General features: G+C 32.6%; 1 protein-coding gene across 1 annotated transcript; it reads right to left on the minus strand.

Moving 5' to 3' along the window:
- On the minus strand, positions 1 to 26,681 carry LOC117100755 (scavenger receptor cysteine-rich type 1 protein M130-like). The gene is made up of 21 exons (XM_033240553.1): positions 26,594 to 26,681; positions 22,728 to 22,873; positions 20,982 to 21,140; positions 18,259 to 18,447; positions 17,795 to 18,017; positions 14,395 to 14,574; positions 12,551 to 12,847; positions 12,100 to 12,316; positions 11,652 to 11,776; positions 11,105 to 11,354; positions 10,140 to 10,314; positions 9,405 to 9,712; positions 8,798 to 9,057; positions 8,482 to 8,666; positions 8,164 to 8,344; positions 7,103 to 7,285; positions 6,340 to 6,642; positions 5,876 to 6,142; positions 4,880 to 5,146; positions 4,463 to 4,729; positions 1 to 3,980 (listed from the first exon to the last, which is right to left on the minus strand). The coding sequence occupies exons 1-21, from the start codon at positions 26,658 to 26,660 to the stop codon at positions 3,667 to 3,669; spliced, it is 4,563 nt and encodes a 1,520-aa protein (XP_033096444.1). The 5' UTR covers positions 26,661 to 26,681; the 3' UTR covers positions 1 to 3,666.

Below are 26,681 nucleotides of genomic sequence, written 5' to 3' on the forward strand. Positions count from 1 at the left end.
TTTAGTCAGCTTAATAGCGTCCTATATTAAGTCAACAACATAATTAATAATATAAAGTACAGTAATTACAAATGTAATACTGGATGACTTCAAATAAATGTGCAGTTTCGAATTTTATATACAGTAAAAACAATCTCTTAACAGCTGCATGATTCAAGATGCTAAAGATTATGTTACATACGTCAACAGTGCTATTTTTTCTATAGCAAACACATGCTTTTATATATATTTAAACAATTGTGCATTTCTAATGAGGATTCAAATACTTCTATATGATCCTCTATTCTCAAGATATGCCTCTGTCAGATAATAAATAAAAATTAACCTTTGTACAAAAAATAGAATATATACATTATTACTTGCATTGCTGATGTTGTAAAATTTCCTAAAATAGTTTTAATTTATGCTTACACAACAAATCTACTAAAATTTAACCTTTCAGGTAAAGTATTATCATGACTTCTAAAGAAGCAACTGGTATCATTCAGATCTTCTAAGATAAGACTTCAGAAGTAAATGCAGTAAAACTACACACGCCATATGGAACTGCTAAGTAACTAAGCATACAGATTTGCGTGGACTGGGTGTTAGTAAGTGTTGAAAATTGTCCTTTACGTTAATACAATACTAACCAGTCTGTGTATAAACTGATTGTACAGTAGTGAAAAATTGGAGTTAAGTTAGGTAATATTTCCAAGTGACACAAAATATTACATTGTGTTATTGATCATTATGCAGTAGTAAAATAGTGTAATCTTATTACAACAGCTAACATACTAAACTAACTCTTATTTATTCATAAAAGTGTAATTATTTAGATGAATCAATGTACAGCATATTCCTTGAAATAAAAGAATATATTATATAATATTTACATATTTTGATTAAAAAAACATCAATTAATTTTTCAATATAATTAATGAATTTAACGTTAAATTTTACAACTCTCTTTTTGTCCTTGGGTTATTTTTAAGTCAGTATTTCAGTTTACCATTAGCACAATGCTATAAATATAAAATATAAGGTTATAATGTTTACATTTTCAAATGCACATGAGACAATCCCCAACTGTCTTAATACGTGAACATTAGCTGGGAGAAACTCAAGAATTAGATTAAATTACCCCATCCCAAGGACAAGAAGACTCTAATAATCAGCATATACAATCATTTGCATTGAATGTGTCATATTTATACCCTGTTTGAAATCTTGCCTGCATTGATACGACCTTTGCATTGCATTGTGTGATACGGTACATTAATTAACAACCAATCAATTTAATGTATCACAAACATTGTTCTCTGGAAGCCGCCTCTTAAAATCAATTTAACTAACATATCACAAACATTGTTCATTGGAAGCATTTTAATTTTGTTTAAAAAAATAAATTATTGATATTTCTGCTGATTTTCATTGCCCACTTGATGTTTAAAAACATCAAACTTAAGAAAACATGAGTTACAACATTACAATTTTGAAGAAGAAAAAAAAAACTACAATTAAAACATTGAATTGCCTGTTTAAAAGGACAAAAAAGCTATAAATTCTCAATGATGTATGAATAAAAACAACTCATTTTTTTAACCAGGAAAGTTCTTAAAATATCAGCCAACTTAACAGATAACTCAATTGTTTATAATGGTGAATATTCTTTTGTGATAAACATTTCATTAATCTATGTAGACTTATATACTATATCAAGGCAAAATTACCAAATGATTTACAATACAAAAAAATATAATGTATGGTAATATGAATAAAATACTACAATAATTGTAACAATAAATATTCATCATCACATTTGCTAATTTTATCTGGGATAATCTAATTAGATATTTCATAAAACATAAATCAAATTTCAGTGAAATTATTTACTCTGTTATCAGTATTCAGATATCTAAAATAAGAAAATATAAAATAATGAATATAATAATAATAATATAATATACAAAAATTTATAACGCGCCAATTCAAAATACATTACCAAAGGCACAGTGAACAATTAACCCAATTAAAGCGATTTTGTAAACAAAAAAGTTTAAAAAAAAAAAAATACAATAATAATTTTCTAACAATGAGTATTGCCCAGAACAAGATGGATGCCAATACTATAAGAGTAGGTTACAAGATTCCTGACATTTCATGATGAGATTTTACTGTCAAATCAGAAGCCATATGAGAGAAAAGATCGAAGTTGGCAGTTTGTTCCAAAAGGTGGCAGTCCATTAACATATATTAGAAGCTATTACATTTACCTTTAGAATACAAATATAAATTGATTAAAATTTTACACAACAGTCTCTCTAGTACAAATTTCTTTTTCCATTTCAAATAGGATAACATGTTGGGGGAAGGGGGAAGGGGGTTTGTGATGCTTACAGGTAGCAGTAAGTTCCAAAGAGTGATAGGAAACCATTGTATATATTCACCATTGGAACACAAATCAAAACTGATGAATGGTTAAGATGGTACATGGTTTCATAAAATATTCAGCACACACTAAATGGTAATACTGTACTTGTAAAACAAATGGCAGAGAATCCAAAGAGGCAAAAACATACCATATCCTTACAGCATGTTGTCAACCCTGATTGAATAATTAGGTACACAGTAAGGAAAAAAAATGCTTAGCTTTTAATTAATGTCCTTATTGCACTCTATCAACATTACTTTGGTAGTAGAAAAAAACAAATTACTGTTTCTAAAAACTGACCACAGTTTTTTATATCAACGTAAAGTAACAATACAGACTAAAAATAGTTGCCAAATTATAATTAATAAAATTAAATTATGTTTACTTTTGTATGAGGGCCTTTTTGAGTCAGCTTTACTGTAAGAGCCCCTTCGTGAAATACTGTTGAATAAATAAATAATAAAGTATAAGCTTCGGTATAAATTGTGTCCATGTCCTGCATTCAGCACATTTCCTGTAACAAATGTTGGTAGATATTATTCACTCTCAAGTGTTAAGTTTAATCAAAGGTTACGCTTGTGTGTATGATGATAATCATAATAATAGCCACATGACCATACTTGTTTAAGAAAATAAGCTTTCGCTATCTTGTTTTCACATTCCCCAAGAATTGTTGGCAGCAGTCTGTTGCTATGGACATGGCACATGCTTAGCCCATGGTAACCTAGCCTGGGACAATGTCATCATCATCATCATCAGCCTGTCAGGCCACTGCTGGCCGATGGCCTCCTCAAACTCCATTCTGATCTGTTCTTTGCCAGATTTGCCCAGTTCGCACCAAGCTCTTCCTGGAAAAGATCACTCCATCTCTTGTTAGGTCTTCCTCTTTTTCTTTTGTGTCCGTATGGAGTCCATACTGTTCACAAATTTGACTGATTCTGCAGCACTCTCAACTATGATGATATTCTGAAGGTATTATTATACTCATTGATAGACAATACAATAAGAAGCCATAGAATGTAGCAAATAAATTCAATTTCTGATTCCCTTTTCATTGCTAGGGAGCCAGCGGCTGAATCTTAGGTTACAAGTATGTGATAGATTTAAACTAGGCCTAAACGGGAAACATCATACACAAAAAATTGCAATTCACGCGGAGGCTGGTTCCAGAACGAGATAGCGAAAGCTCTCTAATTTAATATATTATAATCTAGTGGCGGTAGGCAGAACAGCACAGATATTGTATTCAGATCTTAAGTGGCCTGATTGACAACCTCTTCCGGCACTAATGCTGTGGAGTCGTCATTTTTTATTACAGCTTCTTCTGTTCCGTTGGCAAATGACACACCTGGAATCATCGGATCCCAATGCATACTACTCCGTCTATTAAAAATGTTCCTCTTCTTTGGACTTTCTTGCTTTTTGTAGTTGAAAGGTTTTCTGTACTTACGGTGACGCTTGAAGCATAATACAGCAATTACAACAATGATGACAACAATGATGACACAAATAATGGCAGCTACAATTATCTGTGAGGATGAGTGAGTATCATGTGTCATCTCTGGACCTATGAAGAAAGAAAAACAGAAATGTTATTAGCCAATGATGAATTCTATGAAAAAACATACAATTTTCTGTCGAAACGTAAAAACAGACAATGGTTAACTTTCAATTAGCAGAAATAGCATTCGTAAGACACTGAGAACAAAAAGCATATAATGAATGAATAAATAAAATCATTAATTAATGTATGAACTAAAGAAGGAATTAACTGATTAATGAACAACTGAATGAACAATGATTGAATGGATGAAAAAAAGGAAAAAAAAAAAGAAAACAAATGAAATTGATTGTATATAAAAATGTACATAATAATGAATTTAAATTTTGTAATTTAATATTATATGATCAAACTAATGAAAGAACAGATGAATGATCAAGTGAAAGAGTGAGAAAAAAAAGTATAACTGAATATTTGAATTAATGAATAATTGTAATATGTAAATGAATTAATAAAAATATGACTTTCTCTTAAATATGTTTTCTTACCTGTTACAGAAATGTAAGCATCAGCTGAAACCTCTCCTTTCTCATTCTTAACTTCACAAGTGAACTTGCCAGAATCACTAGGATATGCTGGTTCTATGGTTAACACATTGTTGGCAACAACAAAACGATCACTTCCTCTTATTATTAGGTTATTCTTGTACCAGGTGTATTGTAGCTTCCCAGACCCTATAGCTTGGCAATCTAGGCTCACCCTGGCCCCACTTACATAAGAACCATTTGTTGGTGCTTTAGTGATGAATGGAGGACCTGAGAAGACACAGAAGGTAAATTATATTAGCAAACCAAACAACGATTGATTGATTGGTTGATTGATTGATTGATTGATTGATTGATTGAATGAATAAAACACAATCAAATATTCCTCTAACTACTTAAAATGAAACAAGTTTATCTCACCTATAACTAACAGTTGTGCAGATTCAATAATCACTTCTACTGGATTAACTGCAATACATGTGTACTCGCCCATGTCTGACCGCTCAATATTCCTCGCCACTAAACTTCCATTGAGGAGGACTTCAAACCTGCCATATGGTATGTCTTGACCATCTTTCTTCCAGTAGATCGTTGGATTTGGTGAGCCTACTGCTGAGCAGTTTATCAGAGTTTCACTGCCAATTTCAACACTTACATTATCTGGGATGGCATTCATTGTTGGAGGTTCTAAGGAAAGATAATTAACAATTACATTTAAAAAACCCAGTAAAGTATGACAAACCCACACATGCTAGGTGTTCAGGAATGTAGAAGAATACGATATGGCCAGAAGCTTCACACATGTGAAGTGACCATCTATCATTACTCCTGCTATTATCTATCCTTTATTTGATTTTGATTTGATTTGAATTATTACCGGAAAACAGAATACAGAGAAACAAAAATGAGAAAACAAGCAAGTCATCAATGTTGATATCTGGGATAACCCTCTAAATCCCATCACAAGATTTATTTCCAGAGGGGTCCCAAAATACACACAACAGACGACACCAAAAAAAAAACCAAAAAAAAACCATGGTATCAAAAATTAATTAAAAATCAACATGCAAGAAAAAAGTATTCCAGAGGCAAAAACCGAGATCTTATGCAGTTAAATTTGACATTAGTAATTTATTAATTGGCTAGTGAGTGAAGACATGACAAGAGATGCTCCTTAACCCGAATTTTGAAGGTGTTGTAATTACAAATTTATTTTATTGCACCTGGCAGGCTGTTTCAATCATGGATTCCGGAATAAAAGAAAGTAGAAGTGATTTTGCCTTTGGTCTTTGGAACATGAAAGTTAAAATTACTTCCCCTTGTATTGTGATATCTATTCAATGCAAGAATATGAATATTTTCATGCATCTGATAAAAATTGTACACTTTGGGTAACTACAGTTACTGACAACTTACTCAAGACGGATAGTTCCACACTAGCAGCATCAATCCCTTTCTCATTCTCTGCGATACAACGATACTCTCCGGAGTCATCCTCCTGAATATTGTTGATAAACAGCGTTCCATTCGAATCAAAGTGTTGGTAGCGATCATCAATCAGAGGCTTGCCGTTGAACTGCCAGGTGAAGTTGGCCTGAGGAATGCCAGCGGCTAAGCAGCCCAACATTGCCGTTTCACCTATCAATGTCTGTGAATGCTTCACATCAACTATACTAGGTTTCTCTGTGTCATGATAGGAAAAAATTAAAGGTAATTATTATTATTATTATTAATATTATATATAAAATGTCTTTTTGCAAAGAATGAATACAAAATACATTGTCTGTGATTTAGTACATACTAAATGCTTATCAGTGGCTTTGCGATAAATTAGATGGATTTAATATTGACAAAGTGAACTCAGTGGGAATGGCACTAACCTTTTACCATGAGATAAGCACTCGCACGAGCCGTTCCAAATGTGTTTTCCAGGACGCACGTGTAGTTTCCAGTATCCTGCCAATGTGTGCGCTTGAAGTAAAGCGAACCTAGAGAGCGGACACTAATACGACCTGAACGTATATCAGCCTCATAGATCGGGTTGCCATTATGTAGCCAACTGGCGGTAGTGATGATGGGGGCAGGATTGCCGGATGACTGGCAGAGTAGGGTTACTCCAAATCCATGTGATACATTCCTGTCGGATGGCAAAATTTCAAACTGAGGAAGACTTGTTCCCACAGCTGGAAAAGTGAAGAAGTGAAATTTTCATTATAAGTGACAGTGAAACAGGATTCAAATCACAGATAAGTTTATAGTATATGTTGTTAAGAATAAGAAGTTGTGATGGCTATGAAAGAAATTTAAAGGTTACTAGAAAGTTGTGTGGGTTACAAACAGGAGTTGTGATTGTTAGGAAGAGAGTTATGAGAGTTAGGAATCAACAGTTGTGAGAATCAGGAAAGAGATTTAAGACTTACAAAAGTGAGTTGTGTGAGTTTTTTTTAAATGAATGATTTTATACTAAATAAAGAGTCAAACAACAAATCCATATATCTACTGACAGTTTAACCTCTAAGCTACAACTACCTAACTTTTTTTTTATCCTTTATAATGGAAATACACTTCATTAATATAAATAATATCAATGAAAACCACCATTTATACCTTTATGACAATATGTCAGGTAAAGCTTTATCATACCTTTGCAATTAACACCATCACCTACAGCGCCCTCTGGACAAGGACCACAAACTGATGAGGACTGTGTGGTATTGACACATTCTACACCTTGGAAGCAGGTGGTAGGGTGGCAAGCCATGTTGTTGGATTTACGGCAGATATTCTGCTGAGGCTGTACATAGCGTGTACCATCACACTTTATTGCTGCATAGGAAAAAACACAACGTTCATGAAAAAACTGAATAACAAAAATAAAACTTAAAGTATTGAATAGCAGGTTTGCATTATGAGGCATTTCTATTCTTATATCACTGAACAAATTTATCTGGATTCAATATGTAATTATTGACTATTTGATGATTCAAACTATAGGAATGTACATGAAGTTTACTTGAGAACACTATAGATCAAAAACAAGTCTTACATTTTACATTATTAAATGAATGATGTAAATTATTAACACGTTGACTGCCAGACCTTTTTGTACGGTTCCTTCCCGTGTGCCAAAACAAGTTTACATGTACAAACATACTTTTTTGAAATTTTATCTAGTCATATATCATCAAAATAATGTGTCTAATAAATTGGGGGGAAAATATTAGGGGCGAGTATACTCGTCGATGGCACTGTGATAGAACTTTTTACTGACTATGCCAAGTGAGAGTTATCTCGTCCTCTTTTTGCATGGGTTGGTATATGTTCAAAGGGCGCCCCCACTTGTACCGCTCAAGTGTACTACCGGCAACATAACACAACAAGCATACATATGTCATTTGTACGTTATCGTCTAGGTGTATCTTCCCTGAACTACCAGCTGTTGACTCTGTGGTCGTACATTGTATAATAAAGAAGTTATAAACGCTAGAATGTTCCCCCGATTTTGACGAGTATACTCGTTCCTGGCGCCCTCAGCAACACCCTGTGGGCGATTATACTCGTCGCTGGCACCAAACGTGTTAATACACTATCAACACATTAGTAACCTAACAATTGCTAATATTAACTACAAACCATTTTATGCTACACAGATATATAATATGAACAAATCAAACATTCTTGTGTAAAAATGACCTTAAACTTACCTAATATACTTTCACGAGTCCCAATACATCCATTTGCATCACTGTGTGGACAATGGGCAATGGACTTCTCAAATCCTTGACACTGGACATCACTCATTACCACATCTGTATTCTCAGATGGCATTTGGAAGTCTGGTCTAAAGCTGTCTGCCCGTCCGAGGCCTAGTTCTTGACAGACAACCTAAGGAAACAAACAAGGGGTTTTTAGCAGGGGTATAACTATTGATCCTCGTAACTTGCATAGTTCAACCACACTCTAAAAATATATAAAGTACCTGAGCTGATTCAAAATATCTCTACGCCAACAGAAATACTTACCTCAGCATTGATTGAATCCCAAGTTTTTTGGCAAACTGTTCCCCACACGTTGTTACGAAACACCTCCACTCGCCCTGACAGGGAGGTAGCACCCCCAACCAGCCGAACCTTGCTTGGGGTTGCTCTTTCAGGTAGGAATGATTCTAAAGTGTCACCATTTTGACAATTTTCTACACATGAGGAGCCTAGAGGATAAGGATAATGAATAATATAAATCACCCTTATCTGTATATGTTCATAATCATAATTTGTTATATCATTTCATCACTATGCTCCGATATTATTAAGGTAAATTGTATAAATAAGATAGTAATACCTTCCAATTTATAGCCTGGCTTGCAAGCTTTGCAGACAGCATTATTATCAGCATTGAAACAAGCAGTGCAACGTTCATTACAGGGTTTACAAAGCCTTTGATTTGTGTCACCATAATGACCTTCTGGGCACAGTACAACACATGAACTACTAACGAGGTAGTATGGAGAGGCACAAGAAGTACAGGTGTCAGAAACATCTGCGCATGATTCACAGGTACCGCTGCAATGTTGACATACATTGTTCATGTCAGGAAAATATCTGAAAATATAACAAAATTATCTGATATTTATAAGAATTTAGATATTTTTTATACCTTCATACTTTTAGAAATTTCTTGTAGTATTATAATTTTATTATGCCCGCAGTACCAGTTAAGTTAGAATCTAATCCATTTGTAGTCATTCAGAGATTATTTATTTAGTGGTAATAAACCAGGTTTGATTCTCAATTCAAATGTGAATTTCAATCATTTAATACTACTATTATTTTGACCTGGTCAACCTTTATAATGATTTAACAAAAAGGTTTAATGCTGGTACTCTTGCAACCCATACGGACTGAACAGGGAAGTCATTGTCTGAATATTCATTACTTGTTTCACTTACCCTATTCCACAGTCAGAAACACATTTCTGTGAGGTATCTGGGCCTGTACACTGAACTCCAGCATCTTCACTATGCTCACAGTCATGGACTCCCACTCCTTCAGCATGGTGCTTACATGACAACACATCTCGCTCTGTCCCTTGACAATTGACATCATCCAGGAGGATTGGTCCAACCCCGGATCCATAGAAAGCAGCACGATAGGCCCCGGAGGCCTGACCAAACGAAAGTTGACGGCATACTACATTTGCATCATCCATGTCCCAGGAATCGTCGCAGATTGTGCCCCAAACACCATTATGTCGAACCTACAGTAGTTGTATTCAAACAAAAAAGTAGAATTATTTATGGGGCTGCGAAATACCTTATGGTAACTCTAAACCCACAATTAAGCAACAGTAAGTGAAGAGGAAATCCATAATGAACTAATAATGTATAATAAATTTATTCCATGCTTAAATGATAAAAGCAATTTACAAATTGTTAGCAAACAAAATTCACATGTAAAGAACAGATTAATTTGACAAGGCTCTAAAATTAATGTTATTGATAAAATATCGATAGTCATTTACAAAGTATCTATTTTTATAAATTTCTGTTGTATAATTCATGTATATATATACTTCTTATTCAAATCAAATATCGTAAAGGGGCCAGTTTAAAAAAGCCTGTGGTTGACTGATGCTTCATCATAACTAATTTTTTGCCTGGACAAATGAATAGAACTGTACATACCTCAACCCTACCCTGAAGGGGTGTAGATCCACCCACCAATCGGACGTTCTCATTGCCACGTTTGATGTATCCTGACCCACAATTTGATAAGCAAGTGTTTAGTTCACTGAGATAAAAAGATTCCCTGCACTGTATACACTTGGTTGCTTTGTCAACACAGTCTTTGCATTCAGAGCTGAAGGAAGAACAGATGTGTGAGACCAAGACAAAGTAATACATCTTAAGCCCTGTCTAGACTGTCAAATTTTATTTAACAAAAACATGTGACATGCCTAAATATGGTCATGATGACATCACATCATGACCATATATAGGCACATCATGACCACATATAGGCACATCATGACTATATATGGGCATACAACAGTTTTTTTGTCAAAGAAAATTTAATAGTGTGGACAGAGCTTTAAGCAATGTTACTGAAGAAACTAAATTACTAATTATTTTTTTTAATTACCAATTTTTTTTTTTTAATTACTTATTTTTCAAATATTATCTGTTAGATGTATACAAACTAGAACAGTTAAGACATTTTCAAAGCTAATTTAGATAATAAAGTCAACCCCTAATGAAGCAGAATTGCATTGTAACTTAGCTATAAGCGTATAAGAAAGAGAAGAAAAAAAAGGAGTGTGGAGAAGTGTGTCTGCACAATTGCTGATGTGCTTCCTGTCCGACAGATTGTGATAAGTTTATATCCACTTTGCTCATTAGCATAGAGTTGCAAAAATTTAACCAATCAAATTATTGTTGGACCTGTTGTAAATTCAGAGAGGTGAAGAGACAAATGACTTCATATTATAGTCTATAATTATCCTCATGAAATAATATCACTGTTAGATTTTATTTTTCTCATCATAAGGGTTAAAAACCACTTTGATATAAATTCCAAATAAATATTTCAAGACTAAAAAAGATTAATTCATGAATATTTATTCTAATTATAAATATTCATAAGTACCAACCTGCATGGCTTGCATCTCGAGTCAGTATCACCATAGAAACCTTCTGGACACAGCGGAACACATTCATATTCTGGTGTTATAAACAGACCAGCATCACACACTGTACAACGATCAGGATTACCCTCACAATCTGCACATTTATGCGAGCATTTACCGCATGTGCTGGCAGTGGTGTTGATAAAGTAGCCCTGAGAGCACTCCTCACGACTTATGCATACCCTGGAAATGTCGGGCCCTGAGCATCGAACACCTATCAGGAGAAAGAAAACAATAGTTTTACTGAATGACTAAACAAAAATTTACTGTGTGAATGACAGCCTATAGTTTTATCATGTATGTCTGAAATCTTATATCTTATTCAAACAAAATAACTGTGAAAGTGGGCCATTTTGTGCCTGCTTTTATTTCTACATTTATGTTTCCAACTGGAAAAAGGAAATTGAAGATGGTCAAATAAACTTCAACAAGATCAAGGGGAAAGATAATACTGTTGCAGGATGACTTGTAGCTTTAAAAAATGTCAATTTCAATAGTGTTTAAGTCATACCAGCATCTTCGTGATGACGACAATCGGAAGACATCCAGCCAGCATGAGGACAGTTGAATATTGTAGTCTCGTTTCCCAAGCATCCAACTTCATCCATGTGGATACTGCCCACACCTTCTCCATAGCTATAAGAAATTTTTATTTTTTAAATTGTAATACCTTGAGACTATCAAATGATGTATCTTTTCACAAGTCAATCAAACTTAACAACTGACGAATGGGAGCAGGGCCTGGGATACTTGCTTAGCCCACAAACACAAGAGTTCACATAGGTTTACGTGGTCATTTCGTACAACCTGAGCCATAGTATCTAAGTGGCAAGGCTTAGCTGAAAGACCCATTAACTAATTGTTACAATATTTCTGAGAATGCTGTTTAGGAAATTACAATTACTATAATACTTTATGATAAAGATTCTATCAAATACTGTAAAGTTGTTAAACCTCACCTTGCTTGAGGGTAAACCTGAACAGCACGTCCAAGACCTAGTTCAGCACAAATCACGTCGCCATCCCTCAAATCCCAATTGTCATCACAAATTGTTCCAAAAGAACCTTGATAGAAGACTTCAACTCGTCCCTCAGTGGGGGAAACACCTCCCACTAAACGCACCTTCTGTGATTGGACTAGTCTGTACCCATCACAAGTTGCTATGCAAGATTCTCCTGGAAAATAAGAAAATACAGTACACTTTATTGAAGCAGACCAAATTGAACAAAGAGGGTGCTGTTCAGAAACAAACTGTCTGGCAAAATAGAAAGGGGCAGGTTACATGGTACAAACAAGAACAACTACGATCTCTAATACTGGATTCACATTTTTTCTTGTGCAAATCTGGTATAAGACTAAAATCAAAATAGGATATGTTTAATGAATAAAATAAATAAAAGGCAATTTACCTTGCAAATAAAGTGGCTCAACACAACTGGTACATGTAGTAGGATTGTCCTTGCATGTGGCACAGGATGAGTCACATTCTTCACATGTACCACTAGTAGTATGGAAGCCATGGCCGCAATCACTCACGCACTCACTCCCCTTCAGCAAGTACCCAGGAGCACACTGCCCACACACGTAGCTGTTGGCCGTCCCGGAACACACGTCACAATGGTCATGACACTCTATGCATTCACGTGTGGTGACGTTACCATAGAAACCAACAGGGCAAGTATCGATGCATGTTCTGACACCCGGACCTGCGAAACAGAAGATCAAGGACTAATGCAGTTAGCTGATATGATTAATACGGGGAACAATGAATGATCATTGTGATGTTACCATACGTTCTGCCACATGTGGCTTTTTTAAATGACTACATACAATAGCTCAGTTGATAAATGCAATAAATATGCAAGTATTCTTCAGCATCTTATACATTGATGCACTTCAGCTTGTAATAAATGATTAAAATGAGGTGGATTAGTTTAAAGAGGGCTTGAGTGGATTTCCTGTGCCTCAAGGGTCACGTTATAAATTTGGTCTTTTAAGGTTTCAATAAATGTAAGGGTATCAATGAAGAATTATTAAACAAAAATAAAATTAATAATGTTAATATTATTCAGAATGTGGTATGATATTAAATGATTAAAAGGTATTAAAAGTTAAAATAATGATATTATTAAAGATAAATTATGACAATACAAATGAGTTATTTATTATAATTAAGAAAACTTGTACATCCCTGGTAATGCAATGGCTTCAATAATAATAACAATGATATTTATAAAAGTACTAATTATGAAGTGATAATGATTATCATAATCATAAACATAATCATAATAAATAATAATAATAATACTGAACAGGAAAGCAAAATATTTTTCTATCAATAAAATTACAGTGATTGCTGCCTTCATACAGTACTTAAGAGACAAATAATTTTCCCACAAAATAACAAACACAAAGCTTGTAATTTTTGAAGATCTTAACAAGGATTATTAAAACCTGGTAACGGAATGATTAATGACAGGAATTGGACTCCACCAAGACTTTTTGTTTATAAACAAAAGAGGATTTGATATGACGCAGTTCAGTATTTACGTTCAAACTACTTTGAAAGGGAATATCACGCTTGAATGGCACTAAAAGATGATGAAATAGTGCATGGTTTCAAAGCCATTTTTTATATAATATTGGATGGTTTGTGGAAATACAGTATTAGAAAATTGATGATGCAATAGTCATGTATACTGCAAGTTATCAAAATAGCTATATACATGCATACAGTATTATTAGTATTTTAAAAATTAATATTTATTTTTATTTTTTATCATTAATATGGACATATTTCCAAAATAAAAGTTTCAATATATTTTAAGTCAGACTGCTTTCCAATGTATGTGTTTTGGATGAGATCCAAAATCTATTTGAAAATGTGAGTGAACTGTTTGCAAAACCTACAAAACTAGATATGTCTATTGATTATTTTGCAGTGGTGTGTATTGGCATTTATCGATTAATACAATATAAGCTCTACCCCATATTATTGATTGCTGGTAAATACTTATCATATTGACACATGTAACAGACAGATGGCAACAGTGGTATCACAATATTTTATATTTATAATTTACAGAAAGTATTATTTTTCAAAACTGTTCTAGTTTTTTCCCCCTTCTTCATCTACTAGAAATCTGTATAACAGATACTCATCGTTGATAAAGTTAGAGAGGAACTACCACATATTTACATTTGTAATGTATATAAATATCATAATTTAGATAAATTTAAATTAAAAAGTTACCAGAGCATCGGATAGCAACATCTTTTCCGTGGTTACAGTTGTTAAGACCCCAATCCCTATGGAAGCAATCACTTAATCGTTGCTCAGTTCCGCTTGCACAGATCACATCGTCAAGCCATATGTTGCCAACGCCAGGCTGGATGTAATCTTCAGAAAGCGCGATAATTCCCACAGCACGTCCTGGATAGAAAAATTTCAAACAGATATCAGACAGTGGATTCCAAATGTAAACATTGGAACTACACCTACACTGACTTTTGATTTTGATTTTCGTGAAAGAAATACTTGTCTGAAAAAGTAATACTACTCTATGTTCATGATTCAGAAATTTACTTTTAATATACATCTAGTATACCAATAAAATTACATTCTCTTTGTTGAGCACAATTATGCCAGGGATTGACAAGATTGATTTTATCACTATCGTACACAGGAGAGAAATGAATAAAAAGAAAAAGATATAAAACAAAAACTACCAGCAAGTCTTTGCCTATGAAGCCCTGGAGCAAGCTAACCTCTTATGCTTTCCTCTAGTTTTAAAGAAATGTTCATTCTTTCATTCATTCATTCATTCTGGAGAGAAAACATGAACCAAGGAAAAGCCACATCCTCGCCTGGAGGAATTCAATAGCAAAAAAAAATCACTTTCATTTCATTTTTATTTTTTGAATTATTTCTTTTTTATCTATATATTGCATCTAGTAATTATATCCTATATTTTGTACTAATTGTTAATACCCAGTTAACACACAACAACAACATATTAGTAGAATTTAGGATGTACTGAATTTTGGCATAAGTACATGGGTAAAACCTAATATTTTGAGATTATTTTTTCTCAAACTAGATTACTGTTCTGCATATTTTAGTTTGGCATGAACTATTTTTGGTAACAAGAGCTGCTTGAAAATGTCATCCATGTGAAATAGGTGTGTGAAAGAAATAACTTAATAATGAACCAATTTCAACTCGGCAATGAAATATGAAAGCAAAAATAATAAAATTTCCGACCAGATTATGCTGAAAAGATCTCCATAAAGAGTTTGTGAATACCAAATTGGATACCATTCAATATCCTTTCATAACTTTCAAATACCAATGACTTTCAAACTGAAATCAAGCATATGATATGTATACAAAAAAAAAAGTGTAGCAACCTCTTCTATATTAAATTATAGTCCATGCCAACCATTCCAATCCCATAACATACTGGTATATGTTTTCAGTAATAATACATAATGAATAAAAGGTGTAGCCGTATTACACTGCTGTAGAACTATATAAGAAATGACTGCACTTTTAAGACTAAATAGAACATTTATTAGCACTACCTTTCGTCCACACGGTGGGACTTCATCAAGAGACTGAAACTGGGAAACTAATATAATACATTTACTATTCATTGATAATATGGCTATGGATTTATTCCCATGACAAAAGGATCAACTCCCTCAACCCCCTCCCGGCGATGTATTAAAAAAACACACACATGTGTACTTAACACACGTTCATTCATAATTTTTTCTAAATCTATTGTTACAGTTTATACTAGTGAGTGAGCAATTACTGGGTGTTGTTCCATATTTAGGATTTTTGTGATTTTGGTTTTTATGGTTGAATGACGGCAAATAACAACATCAGCCTCTAATTAGGCTGAACTTTCCTTGAACTGACTACTCAATACCCAGTCTGCTACGAACACTATAAAATACATGATTTAACCCTTGGAGAAATGCTAAGCTGCCGCCCATGTAATAAATATTTTCGGAGGTATATCTTTCTGTGCGGCATTCACAAAGAATTTTCAATTCATATGAAATTTTTTTCCACAATTGGCAGAATTCCAATTTCACAACAGAGTACATAATTTGAAGCTATCTTAGTCATGTTCATGTAATCCACTGCTCACAGAATTCAACCATACATTCATTTTTACTTTGATACTTAATGTAGGCTAAATTCATTATTACAAGTTGACGGAAAACTTGGCTTGAGAGTTGTACTGCTCAATCACCCCCAGAAGGACCCCACTGGAAATAAGTCTTCTTCAGACTTTAGTGGGTTATCCTCGAATTACACAGAATAAATCCAATTCAATCCAGGTCCTGACAAAGTGAACATAAAAATCCTAACCTGATAAATTGAATCAAATCAATAAAATGATTCACTCTAGGGTAAAAAAATATCCCTATCGCGGAAATCATCCCATTTCTGAGTCAATGATTTAAGTTTGGGATTTCCAATTCAGGAAGAATCTTTTCATTGCCGGTAGTAATTCAGTTTCAGAACAATAATAAATAAATTTGGGCAAACATCTAAGAGAAACTGCCACTCTTAAGAAAATATATTCAGTTTTATGAATAATTATTTTGATAATGATAATGATATTATTATATTATTACTATTTTGGAAGAGAGCTATGAAGATACAGGGCAGTATAGCTTCTTTTATTATCTATTATGTGTAAAAATAATTTAACATTCCTAGAAATTAGATGCATTTCATTATTAACAATCTTATCCTTAGATGTACATATCAAGGGAAGCCTCGGCAATATAATATATCAACACCAAGTGTGTAGATATTATCATAATAAATGTATATGAGGAAATCTAACTGGCTTAGTTTAGTATTTTTAGCTTCAAAGGGATGTGGTTTTGGTAAAATCAAAATCCCCAAAATATTTCCTGGAGGATTGAAATAAGCACTTAACAAATTTGCATTTCCTTGATAAAAAGAAAGATTAATTCTGTGGTTAAACCCTAGAACCTGCAACAATAGAATTCTGTATAAGCAATGTATGAAGTGTTTAAAAACTGTAACTAATTAGCTTATGAATTCTGCCATTCAGATTTTTTCTGGTTTGTTAACATCTTCTTTATTAGCGCAGGTAAAGAGGAAGTAAGGAATTGCCCCAGGTTCCATAATTCCGTTTTTCCCTAAACTCCATACTTTTCGTTCCAATTTGTTCATATACCAGTTGTAATTATAAAGTTGAAATATCTTGCAATAATATGAAAGTATAACAAAATATATCGTGTTTGCAATATACATACATATCAATGTGATTAATATTTTGATAATTTATTTCATTGAAAAAATGATAACCAATATTGAATGGATGTTGGACCATCTCTCAACATGACTATAGAAAATATTTAAAATTACAAACTAAGTAGTATATTTTCAGGGCACTTTTGGAAGAATACTGACCTGAAGAAGGCATTCATGCATTAAAATGCATAAAAGAATGCATAAACATGAAAAACTGCATAAAAAAAGGCAAAAAATGAAAACAAAACTGGCTTACCTTTATTATCACTACTATATTGAATAGATGGAAATTTGATAATTATTACTATCATTAATGTTTACTACAATAAAAACATGCATTACGTACCTAATCCAAGCTCAGTGCAGGCCACGTTAGCGGTTGTCATTTCAAAGTAATCACTGCAAACGGTTCCCCACAGGCCGTCATGAAGAACCTCAACTCGTCCCTCCAACTGGTTCTTACCACCGGCTAGACGGATCATATTGGTACTCTGGATGTCGGTATCATTGACCATCTTGGCAAAAGAATTGCTGTCGCACTGGTCGATGCAATTTGCATTTTGATAAACCTATGGCAGAAGCATCAATAAATTTCATTCCAGTGTAAAAAATACAATCATTTCAAATAAATATTTTATTTATTGATTCCAATAAAAATTGTGATTCAATTTATTCTAAAAAGATCTTAGGAAAACGTATATTTATTTTAACTGATGTATAGGAATATAACATATTGTTTGCATAATTAAACTGAGATTATCTATCATTTCTATATAAAATATATATATTCGTATATAAAACTATTTTTACCTTGGGTGGTTTACACAAACTGCATTGTAGACTGTCCTGCTGGTTGAACTCACAGGTAAGGCACTCGTCTGCACATTGGTCGCATGTAAAGGTCGCCCTATTCTCATATAAACTAGGTCCACATTCACTCACACACGTTGAATTAAGACGGAACATATCTGGTCCACAAGTACTCACACAAGTCGATCCCTGAAGGATAGTGATAAGTTAAGTTAAGTGAGAGACTTGATAGTGAAACATACAATTACCATAAATTTTTCAGTAATATTATTACAGGTAAGCCTTAATCTAAATTTCATAATATATGAATCTATCAGTTACTTCAATAGGAAATGGTAGTAAAACTGATGAATGAATATTTACTATTTTCTACCTGTTATTCTCATTAAGCAGTGGTAGTAGTAATGATCAATCATTTCCACTCATGTGGGAATTTTTAAAACCGTCTGCAAATCACCTATCCAGCTTAAGATTCAAGGGCAGACGTGCTTCATTTGCATTTATTCAACGCATCGCTTTTCATACAAATCGGAAAATTGTAAGCTATCTTAAGCTACATGAGGCCTTCCATAGGTGTGCTATCTTCTTCAAATATAGTATTCATTTTATCTTGAAATTATTTAGTCATGAAATAATTTGTTAAAAATTTAGCAAGATAGTGCCTACAATGGGTAACTCTGATGTAATGCGAGTATCCAGAATAAAACACATACTGTACAGGCAAATTACATGCTTTGTTACAAAAAAACTTGACAGCGTTTTTAATGACAAATTGGAAACAGACAGCAGTTTGCAGATTAAATTATATACATGTGCATACAACCTATCTACTAAAAAAAAAATATCTACTAAAAAAATATTAACCCTTGGAGCAGACTCACAAAGCCCCACTGGACCTTCAAGCGGGAGAAATCCTAAAAGTCCCAACTCCCACTGTACTTTCAAGCAACATTGGAGTGTTAAAGGAATTTATACTGTACTTGCGATGATTGTGTCTAGACAGACAAACTGAAATTATAATGATATTCTTTGTAGTTAATATTTGAATATTAAGGGTAGTGGATAACAGATGGAATTCCAACTAAAGATTTTCCTAGTAAATATTTAGTAGTTCAAGGTCAAATTTAGGCTGATTTACAATCACCCCCAAACAAGCGTAAAATAACGTTAATTTATTACTTCCCGAGTTCAATAGTTTAAGAATGTAATCATTGATGTATATCTCTACTGCACATTCAAATTGTGGCTTTCCCTGGCATTATACAGAGACAGCTTAAGTAACAAACCTCTAAGAACATTATGCAAGCACTGTGCTTTCTAGTTTCTGCAAGTAAGAATAAGTCCTGATATGAGCGACCTCAATTTTCAGAGGTCATGGCAAATCCATGGTCCGTCAGATAAGCTATGTTACCAGTTACTTCCGAAATAATATTCATAAGTCTTAAAAAGCTTGTTACTAGGACAAATATAGAGGAGAGCTATTTCAGTTTTAAAATGAAAAATATCAAAAGAACAATTTCTGATGAAAGAAATGTTAAAGACAAATTAATAAAAAAAATTTAAATTATCTGATGCAATAAACACAACTTTCAATCATCATAAATTTTTTTGTTTAAATTGTGTTTTTGTCAATCTCTTTTTTATGTTTTCAAGATTTTACTGAAGATTTGGATGGTAAGAGGGCCAAGCTTCATTAGAGCAATCTATTTCTTGGCTCCCCTTGTCATATCATGTTGTTTCATACTTTGTATATGTTTTGCAATAAAGAAGAAGTTAAATCATCTTGATACTTTATCCTGCTTCAAAAATCAAAACATTCATAGTTTTTGTCACATTTAATCCTTTAAAAATTAAGTTCAAATTATTATGTTTGTTATGACTTTGAGAGTGTGAATGACAAATGTACAATAACAACAACTGCTGAGTATTGCATCATCAGTACATGCCAAGCACTTTCCATCTCTACTAACTTTAACCAGCTGTTCAGATAGTAAAATTGGAAATCATACAATCATATGTATATTTTTAACGACCAACCATCCGGTTACAATAAAAAAAAGTAAATTAGCAGAATATACAGGTAACACAAAACCTAAAGATGGTTAAAAAAACTTTCGAAACATTGTGTAAAATGCAGGTTTTGTTTAAATATTTGTTTACAAATAGAATGCCATCACATGGTCTGATAGTAATACAAAAGAAAGACACTTAACTTTGAACGACAATTACCAAATATATATGCTGTAGGCATCAGGGAAGGAAGTTTCACAGACAACTCATTATGTTCTTTTCTGACCTGAGTTGGCATTATGTGGTAAGGTGGACAGAATATAGTAATGTCGATTATTGTTGTATTTTTTATTACTACTACACCATCCAAAGCCCCAAAAAAATGAGGATGGAATATTGGAAGATAAGTGTAGATCCTGTATATCTGTTGAAATGTTTAATGACAGACTATCAAACCACTAAAAGACAGTCATGTAAGTGATTATTGCTAACCTTTAATCTATATTACTATAACTATTACTATAACCTTTAACAATTATTACTGTTATTATATATGCCCTGTTGTAAGCATGTAAGCATGCTCAGTCTCTCCTTGTTCTGCAATGTCCCAGCATGTATGCTGACAATTATTAATGTCTTGTAATGCTGCAATATTCAAGCTAGTGAAAGAGCCACTTTAAACACTTCTGAATTATTGGTGTAAAATAACTCACCTTTAAGACTTTGGTGTCTGGACATGAGGTGCAGTTGTTGTTGAGAGGACCATCGGCGCAGGTCCTGCACTGCGACAGATCGCACCTGTCACATGTTCCTGTCTTGACATTACCAAACATTCCAATCCCACAATCAATAGTACAGGTATGTGTATCACTCTGCGTAAAGAAGATAAATATCAAGTACAAAAAATTAACATAGAGCAATGAAAGAAAAATCAATATTAAAATGAATAAATAAAAGAAAAGCAGTAAAAAATCAACAAGAATAATAAAGTATAAAAAATGGGGAAAAAAATGTACAATATTAAAATATAGTATTCAAAAATGTATTAATAAAATAAAGGCTAAAGGCATGGAAGCATAAACAACTTAAACATTTATAATTTGTCTTTCTATAAAATCATTGAGGTATGGTAAAATGTACTTTTACAGTAGTCTGCTCTCAATTACAATACGGTAAATATAACTTAAGACTTGTCTTCATAGATCGACAAAAAGACATCTCACACATTTTATTAACTACAGCAGACCATGGAAATTGCCTGGTTGCCGGGACTTCAAATCTTGCTTGTTCTGGCAGCATGCCAGTGATGATATTCCTCGTAGGCTTATAATATCATCAGTATCTGTCTTCCTAACCTAAAGCATAATCTCAAAAAGATTTAACAATTTTATCCGATCAAAATCAAGGACAAATTAAGATCTCTATCAAGCAAGTTCAGAAAACATTGTCCCATATTCTTTTCGACAGTATGGTAAAGAAAAAAAAATAATGCAATATGATTCATGAGAAACTTTCCAACCAATTTTTTTATTTTTTCCAATAAATTTACAACATATTTTCCGCCAAACGAAATGAAGGAATAACAGTATTGTAAATATAATTTTCAGCATATACCATGTGTTGAAATTTGATTCTGAGAATAACAAAGCCTTTGTTTAGTTTTCTCTGTAAATAGAGGCAACAAACCAATAGCATATTATTTTCTCAGAATCATTAAATCAAATAGTTACCGGAAGTTTACTACATATGCAAACAAAAAATATTTATAGTATGCATTTGCATAATAACATAAATCACCATTCAAAACAAACCTACTGTAAATAAATTATGTGATATTAAGCTAAACTAAATCTAATATCATTTTATTAGGCTATGGAAGGGGAATGGACCATTCCGCTAAGACACACCCCTTGGATGTTGTTGCTACAAAACGACAGGCATTCAAAGAAAACATAGCTGAGTGTGCAATCATTAACATTAACTTGTTTGTATCACGTGCGCATATATATGGCCCCGCCTATTATTAAATAACATGTTCTAATAGGTCAGTTGTTAAGTTTAATTGATACTCTGGAAGGTTTTCAAATTTTTTAAGTGTGTAAAAAATCCTAAAATTAGCAGTAGTTGAATCTAAAACTTGGCAGGACATGCACGCATTCCTTTTCCCCACTTAGAAAATAACACATTCTGACTGGTCAAAAGTTTGATTGAGATCCCTGAAAGGTCTATTGTTTTAAGCTGTGTGAAAAAATCATATTATTGGATTTGATTAATTTTATATTAATTTTAATTTATTTGGCAAGATAATGTGTTATGAATAGAAATTGGAAAGTGCTTGATTTTGATTGTTTGCCAAAATATATATAATGCGCAAATACATTATGAGATGTTAATTGCTATTTTTGTAATACAAAACTATGGATTATTGATGCATATAAACTATAGTATGTGTAACTAACCTTTAAGAATGTTGTTGGTTTACATTGTTCACATTTGCTAGGTGCAAGGGAGCAGTCTAAACAGTTGGAATCACATGCAGTGCACAAGATATTTCCCTGCAGGTAGTATCCTAGCCCACAGTTCTGCAGGCACTGGCCAGATGCACCTACAGAAGAAACAAATTGGGCATCTATATGATTAAGAAGCTCTGTGACAAAATCAAATGAGAATAATAATTAAATCAATTAATCAATCAATCAATTCATTCCTTAATTCTTTGTACTTTAAAAAAATTAGTTTTGGTTCTACAATATAACAACAAATTTATATTCAAAAGCATAAATGATATTAAGAAGCTCTGTGACACCAATGTCAATATCAATTAAATCAATTAATCAATTCATTCATTCTTTAATCCTTTGTTATGTCCTTTCAAAAATTTGATTTGGGTTAACAATAATTACAAACAACAAATAATTTTTAAAAGCATGATGATATGAATAATAAAAGCATACCAGTTAATTTTAGAATTTTGGTTAATTATTAAGTAGTGATTTCTAATAGGTACTACAGTGTATAAGAAAATGGATTTAATTAAAGCAAAGATAATTAAAATGTATATGAATAACAAAACAGAGTTTTACAGTAATACATACATAATTTGACCTTTTAATTTTTCAAATAAAATGACAACAATTAATGTGGTGATGGAAAAAATTTAATATAAAGGTTTCATACAATAGTTTAGCAATACACTGTTTAAAAGCAACCATATGCTTGAATTATGACGACGACGATTGAACAATTAATTTCTTAACCTTTTTTCAATGTAATATTTTAATTAATAATTAAAATCAATCTATGGCATAAAACAGCAAGGCTTTGGCATTTACTTGGAAAATAAATAAATCAGCCCATATGCATAAAAATGATATTTTTAATAATAATTATTAATAATTATACAGGATATAACTGCCATTAACATAAAACCAAATAATCAGTTTCATAAAAAAGAGTTGGAACCTTACGGCTATCAATCATAATTAACTACCAAAGTGAAGTCTAAAAAAGCCATTAAGAAAATTACTAATTAGCATTACTAGTTAAAATGCACAATAAATGAATGTTTACATGAAAATAATTTTTGGCTTCAGAAAAGTATTGTTTCAATCGGGATCATTTACTAAAAACTGTTCAAATACCATTTCATTGTTCTACTACTGTAAATTAGCTACTAATATGCGGTTGAATATTTTTATATATTTATAAAACAGAAAATGCAATAAATGAAATTTTTTAATACAGTTATTAATACAGTTTATCTTTATTACTAAATGTTTTTAATAAATATATGACAAGATGCACTATGGAAGATAATAATAAAAATATAAATGGTCAATTCTATTATTTACTTTATATCTGCATTGAAAACAAATGAAACATACACAGTAGAGATGAATTAGTTTAATAGAATTTTTTTGAGATAAGCAATGTTTTTAGTTAAAATACCACCTTTGATCAAGTACATTTTCAACATGTATACTCAAAACAAAAACTTCAATAAAAATTGAAATGAAGTACATGAAATTCCACAGCAAAATTCAATTCATTTAATAATAATAATATAATATGTAATATTCAGTTATTTATATCTGCGCCTTTCTTTGCAGATACGAAGTGCTTTTGACCCTGGTCATTGGGTCCACATGCTTAAATGTTGCTGCTGTAATTAGCGCAGTAGCAGGCAACCCCACCAGGTACCCATTTATATTCCTGGGTGGAGAGAAGCGATGTAGATAAAGTGCCTTGCTCAAGGACACAAGCGAAATGCACAGCGAGGGATTGAAACCCCGACCTCAAGATTGGGAAACCAAACCGTTCCCACTGCGGCAAACCACTTCTAAAAATATATTTTTTTATATATTTTGTAGCTATACAAAATACAAACATTAAACATTGTAGATTTCCTGGCAAAAAAAAAAAGTCAATAGGCTGAGACCAAAGCGCTTCCATGAGTGCATATTTAGAATTCTTTTTAACCAAAATCCTGTGTGTGATACAAGCAAAAAGAAAGCTTGTCTTAAGCCCTGTTCAGACCAAATATATTTGGTAAAAACTTGTGACATGCCTAAATATGGTCATGATGACATCACATCATGACCATATATAGGCACATCAAGACTATATATGGGCACATCATGACTATATATGGGCATACAACAGTTTTTTTTTTTTGAAAATTTGATAACCTAGACAGAGCTTTAAGTAATGCTTTAAGTGATATTCATACCAGAAAATTACCAAGTTTACAAATAAATTATTACTGTGCCAAAATATGAGTCATGAGCGCAGAACGTGATATAAAAAAAGATGTGAATGAAGATGGACCGGCGAATAGCATTTTGAGGGCTTATGTGATAACTCCAAAAGGTATGAGTGTGTTTGCACGAGCAAAGGTCAAACAGTCAGACGCTGTATTACTATTTAAAATTTAGAGTCTATGGTATATCCAAATAATTTGTATAGGCCTACAGTTCATTGATATGTTAAAAAAAAGAGATTATTATAGTGTAAACAATATCACTTAGAATTGTTGTAAATGTCAGGGAAATATCAAATACAATCTACTATCTTGAACTTGAAGTGAACCTACTAAATTAAAATTATTTGCAAAAAGTAAATTAATAATTGAATTTTTATATGACCATTTTATTTACTATATTTTATGATTGTTACAGAATCTTGTTACGTTGCCTTCTGAACAAATAAATTTAGTTTGAATCTATAACAAATAGTAATTGTTTTTTTTTTTTTTTTTGGTTAAATAATTATTAAAGCAAAAATGTTATTAAATAATTGCGGACAGTGTTATTTTAGAGATTCATTTGTCAGGTAATTAAAGATTGGAGTCAAGTTCTTGTACACTGACACCGTATCATGGGGCAGCTGTAGTATCCAATCATTTTTTATGAAGTATTTTGTGGATTTTATACTTCAAAGTAAAACATTTCTCATAATTATCACATTCAAATTACATTTAATTTTCAGATTTTAAAAAAAAGTGAATCAAAATGTGCTTTTAAAGCCCCATTCCCGGCAAAATTTCAGTTTTTAAGAAAAATCTAATTTTTGTATAATGTTATAAAGATTTATAAATATAATACGGAATTGCTAGTTTAACTGAATTTAGACATTCCTAAGAATGAAAAAAATAAGACTGAAATAAATGCGGATGAATTTTTCATTTTGATTTTGCGATAGGTCGTGAGAAGAAATATCGTAGGCGCCGAAAACATTAGCCTATCCAGCGCTGCTAGGCTAGGCCTAGCCTTACCTCGATTTAGGTTCTGTTATCACACATAAAAACAGCAAGTATTGACACTTGTGAAATATAATATTTCATAGGAATTATTTCAAATTTGTTAAAAAACTGATTCTGACTGAGATTTTGACACTTAAACAAACATATTTCAGCTTTAATCGAACGACCGCATTGTGCGAGATACGAAGTACAAAAACTAATCTCATTAGAGAGGGTGCACTTTGTTGACTGTATAAAAGTATACATAAAAGTGAGAGAATTCCAGTGGATGCGATCTACAACCTCTGAATTTGCCTAGTAACGATGAATTCGTCCAGAAAATGGTAATATTTTATGAGAAATAGTCTGTAAAGTCAGTTTTTAGTGAAATTTTGCCGGGAATGGGGCTTTAAGTTCAAATAATTGTTCATGCATTGGTAAGTATAAACATGCTGAATGTGTCACGGAGAAGCAAGGATATTAACTATAGTACCTTGGTGTAAATAAAGGCAATACAGTACAATAAAGTGGGTGCATGCTTTGATTTGGTGATACAGTCGCTTTAATTTCATGGGATTTACTTACCAACAGAAGGAGGATGGACTACTGTTCCCCATTTTGTAACTATTTGTGTTGTAATTCCAATATACATGCACAAAGGGGTAGAGAATAA

Source organism: Anneissia japonica, unplaced genomic scaffold (assembly GCF_011630105.1).
Source record: "Anneissia japonica isolate Jap-2015-1 unplaced genomic scaffold, ASM1163010v1 scaffold670_len1213532_cov191, whole genome shotgun sequence".
Taxonomy (NCBI): domain Eukaryota; kingdom Metazoa; phylum Echinodermata; class Crinoidea; order Comatulida; family Comatulidae; genus Anneissia; species Anneissia japonica.

Excerpts from the sequence above, each read along its gene's own strand:
- LOC117100755 (XM_033240553.1), bottom strand. The coding sequence starts at position 26,660 with ATGTATATTGGAATTACAACACAAATAGTTACAAAATGGGGAACAGTA. Across the intron at positions 22,874-26,593 it reads AGTCCATCCTCCTTCTGTTG|GTGCATCTGGCCAGTGCCTG; the intron begins GTAAGTAAATCC and ends TTTCTTCTGTAG. Across the intron at positions 6,643-7,102 it reads TGATGGTGTTAATTGCAAAG|CTGTGGGAACAAGTCTTCCT; the intron begins GTATGATAAAGC and ends TCACTTTTCCAG.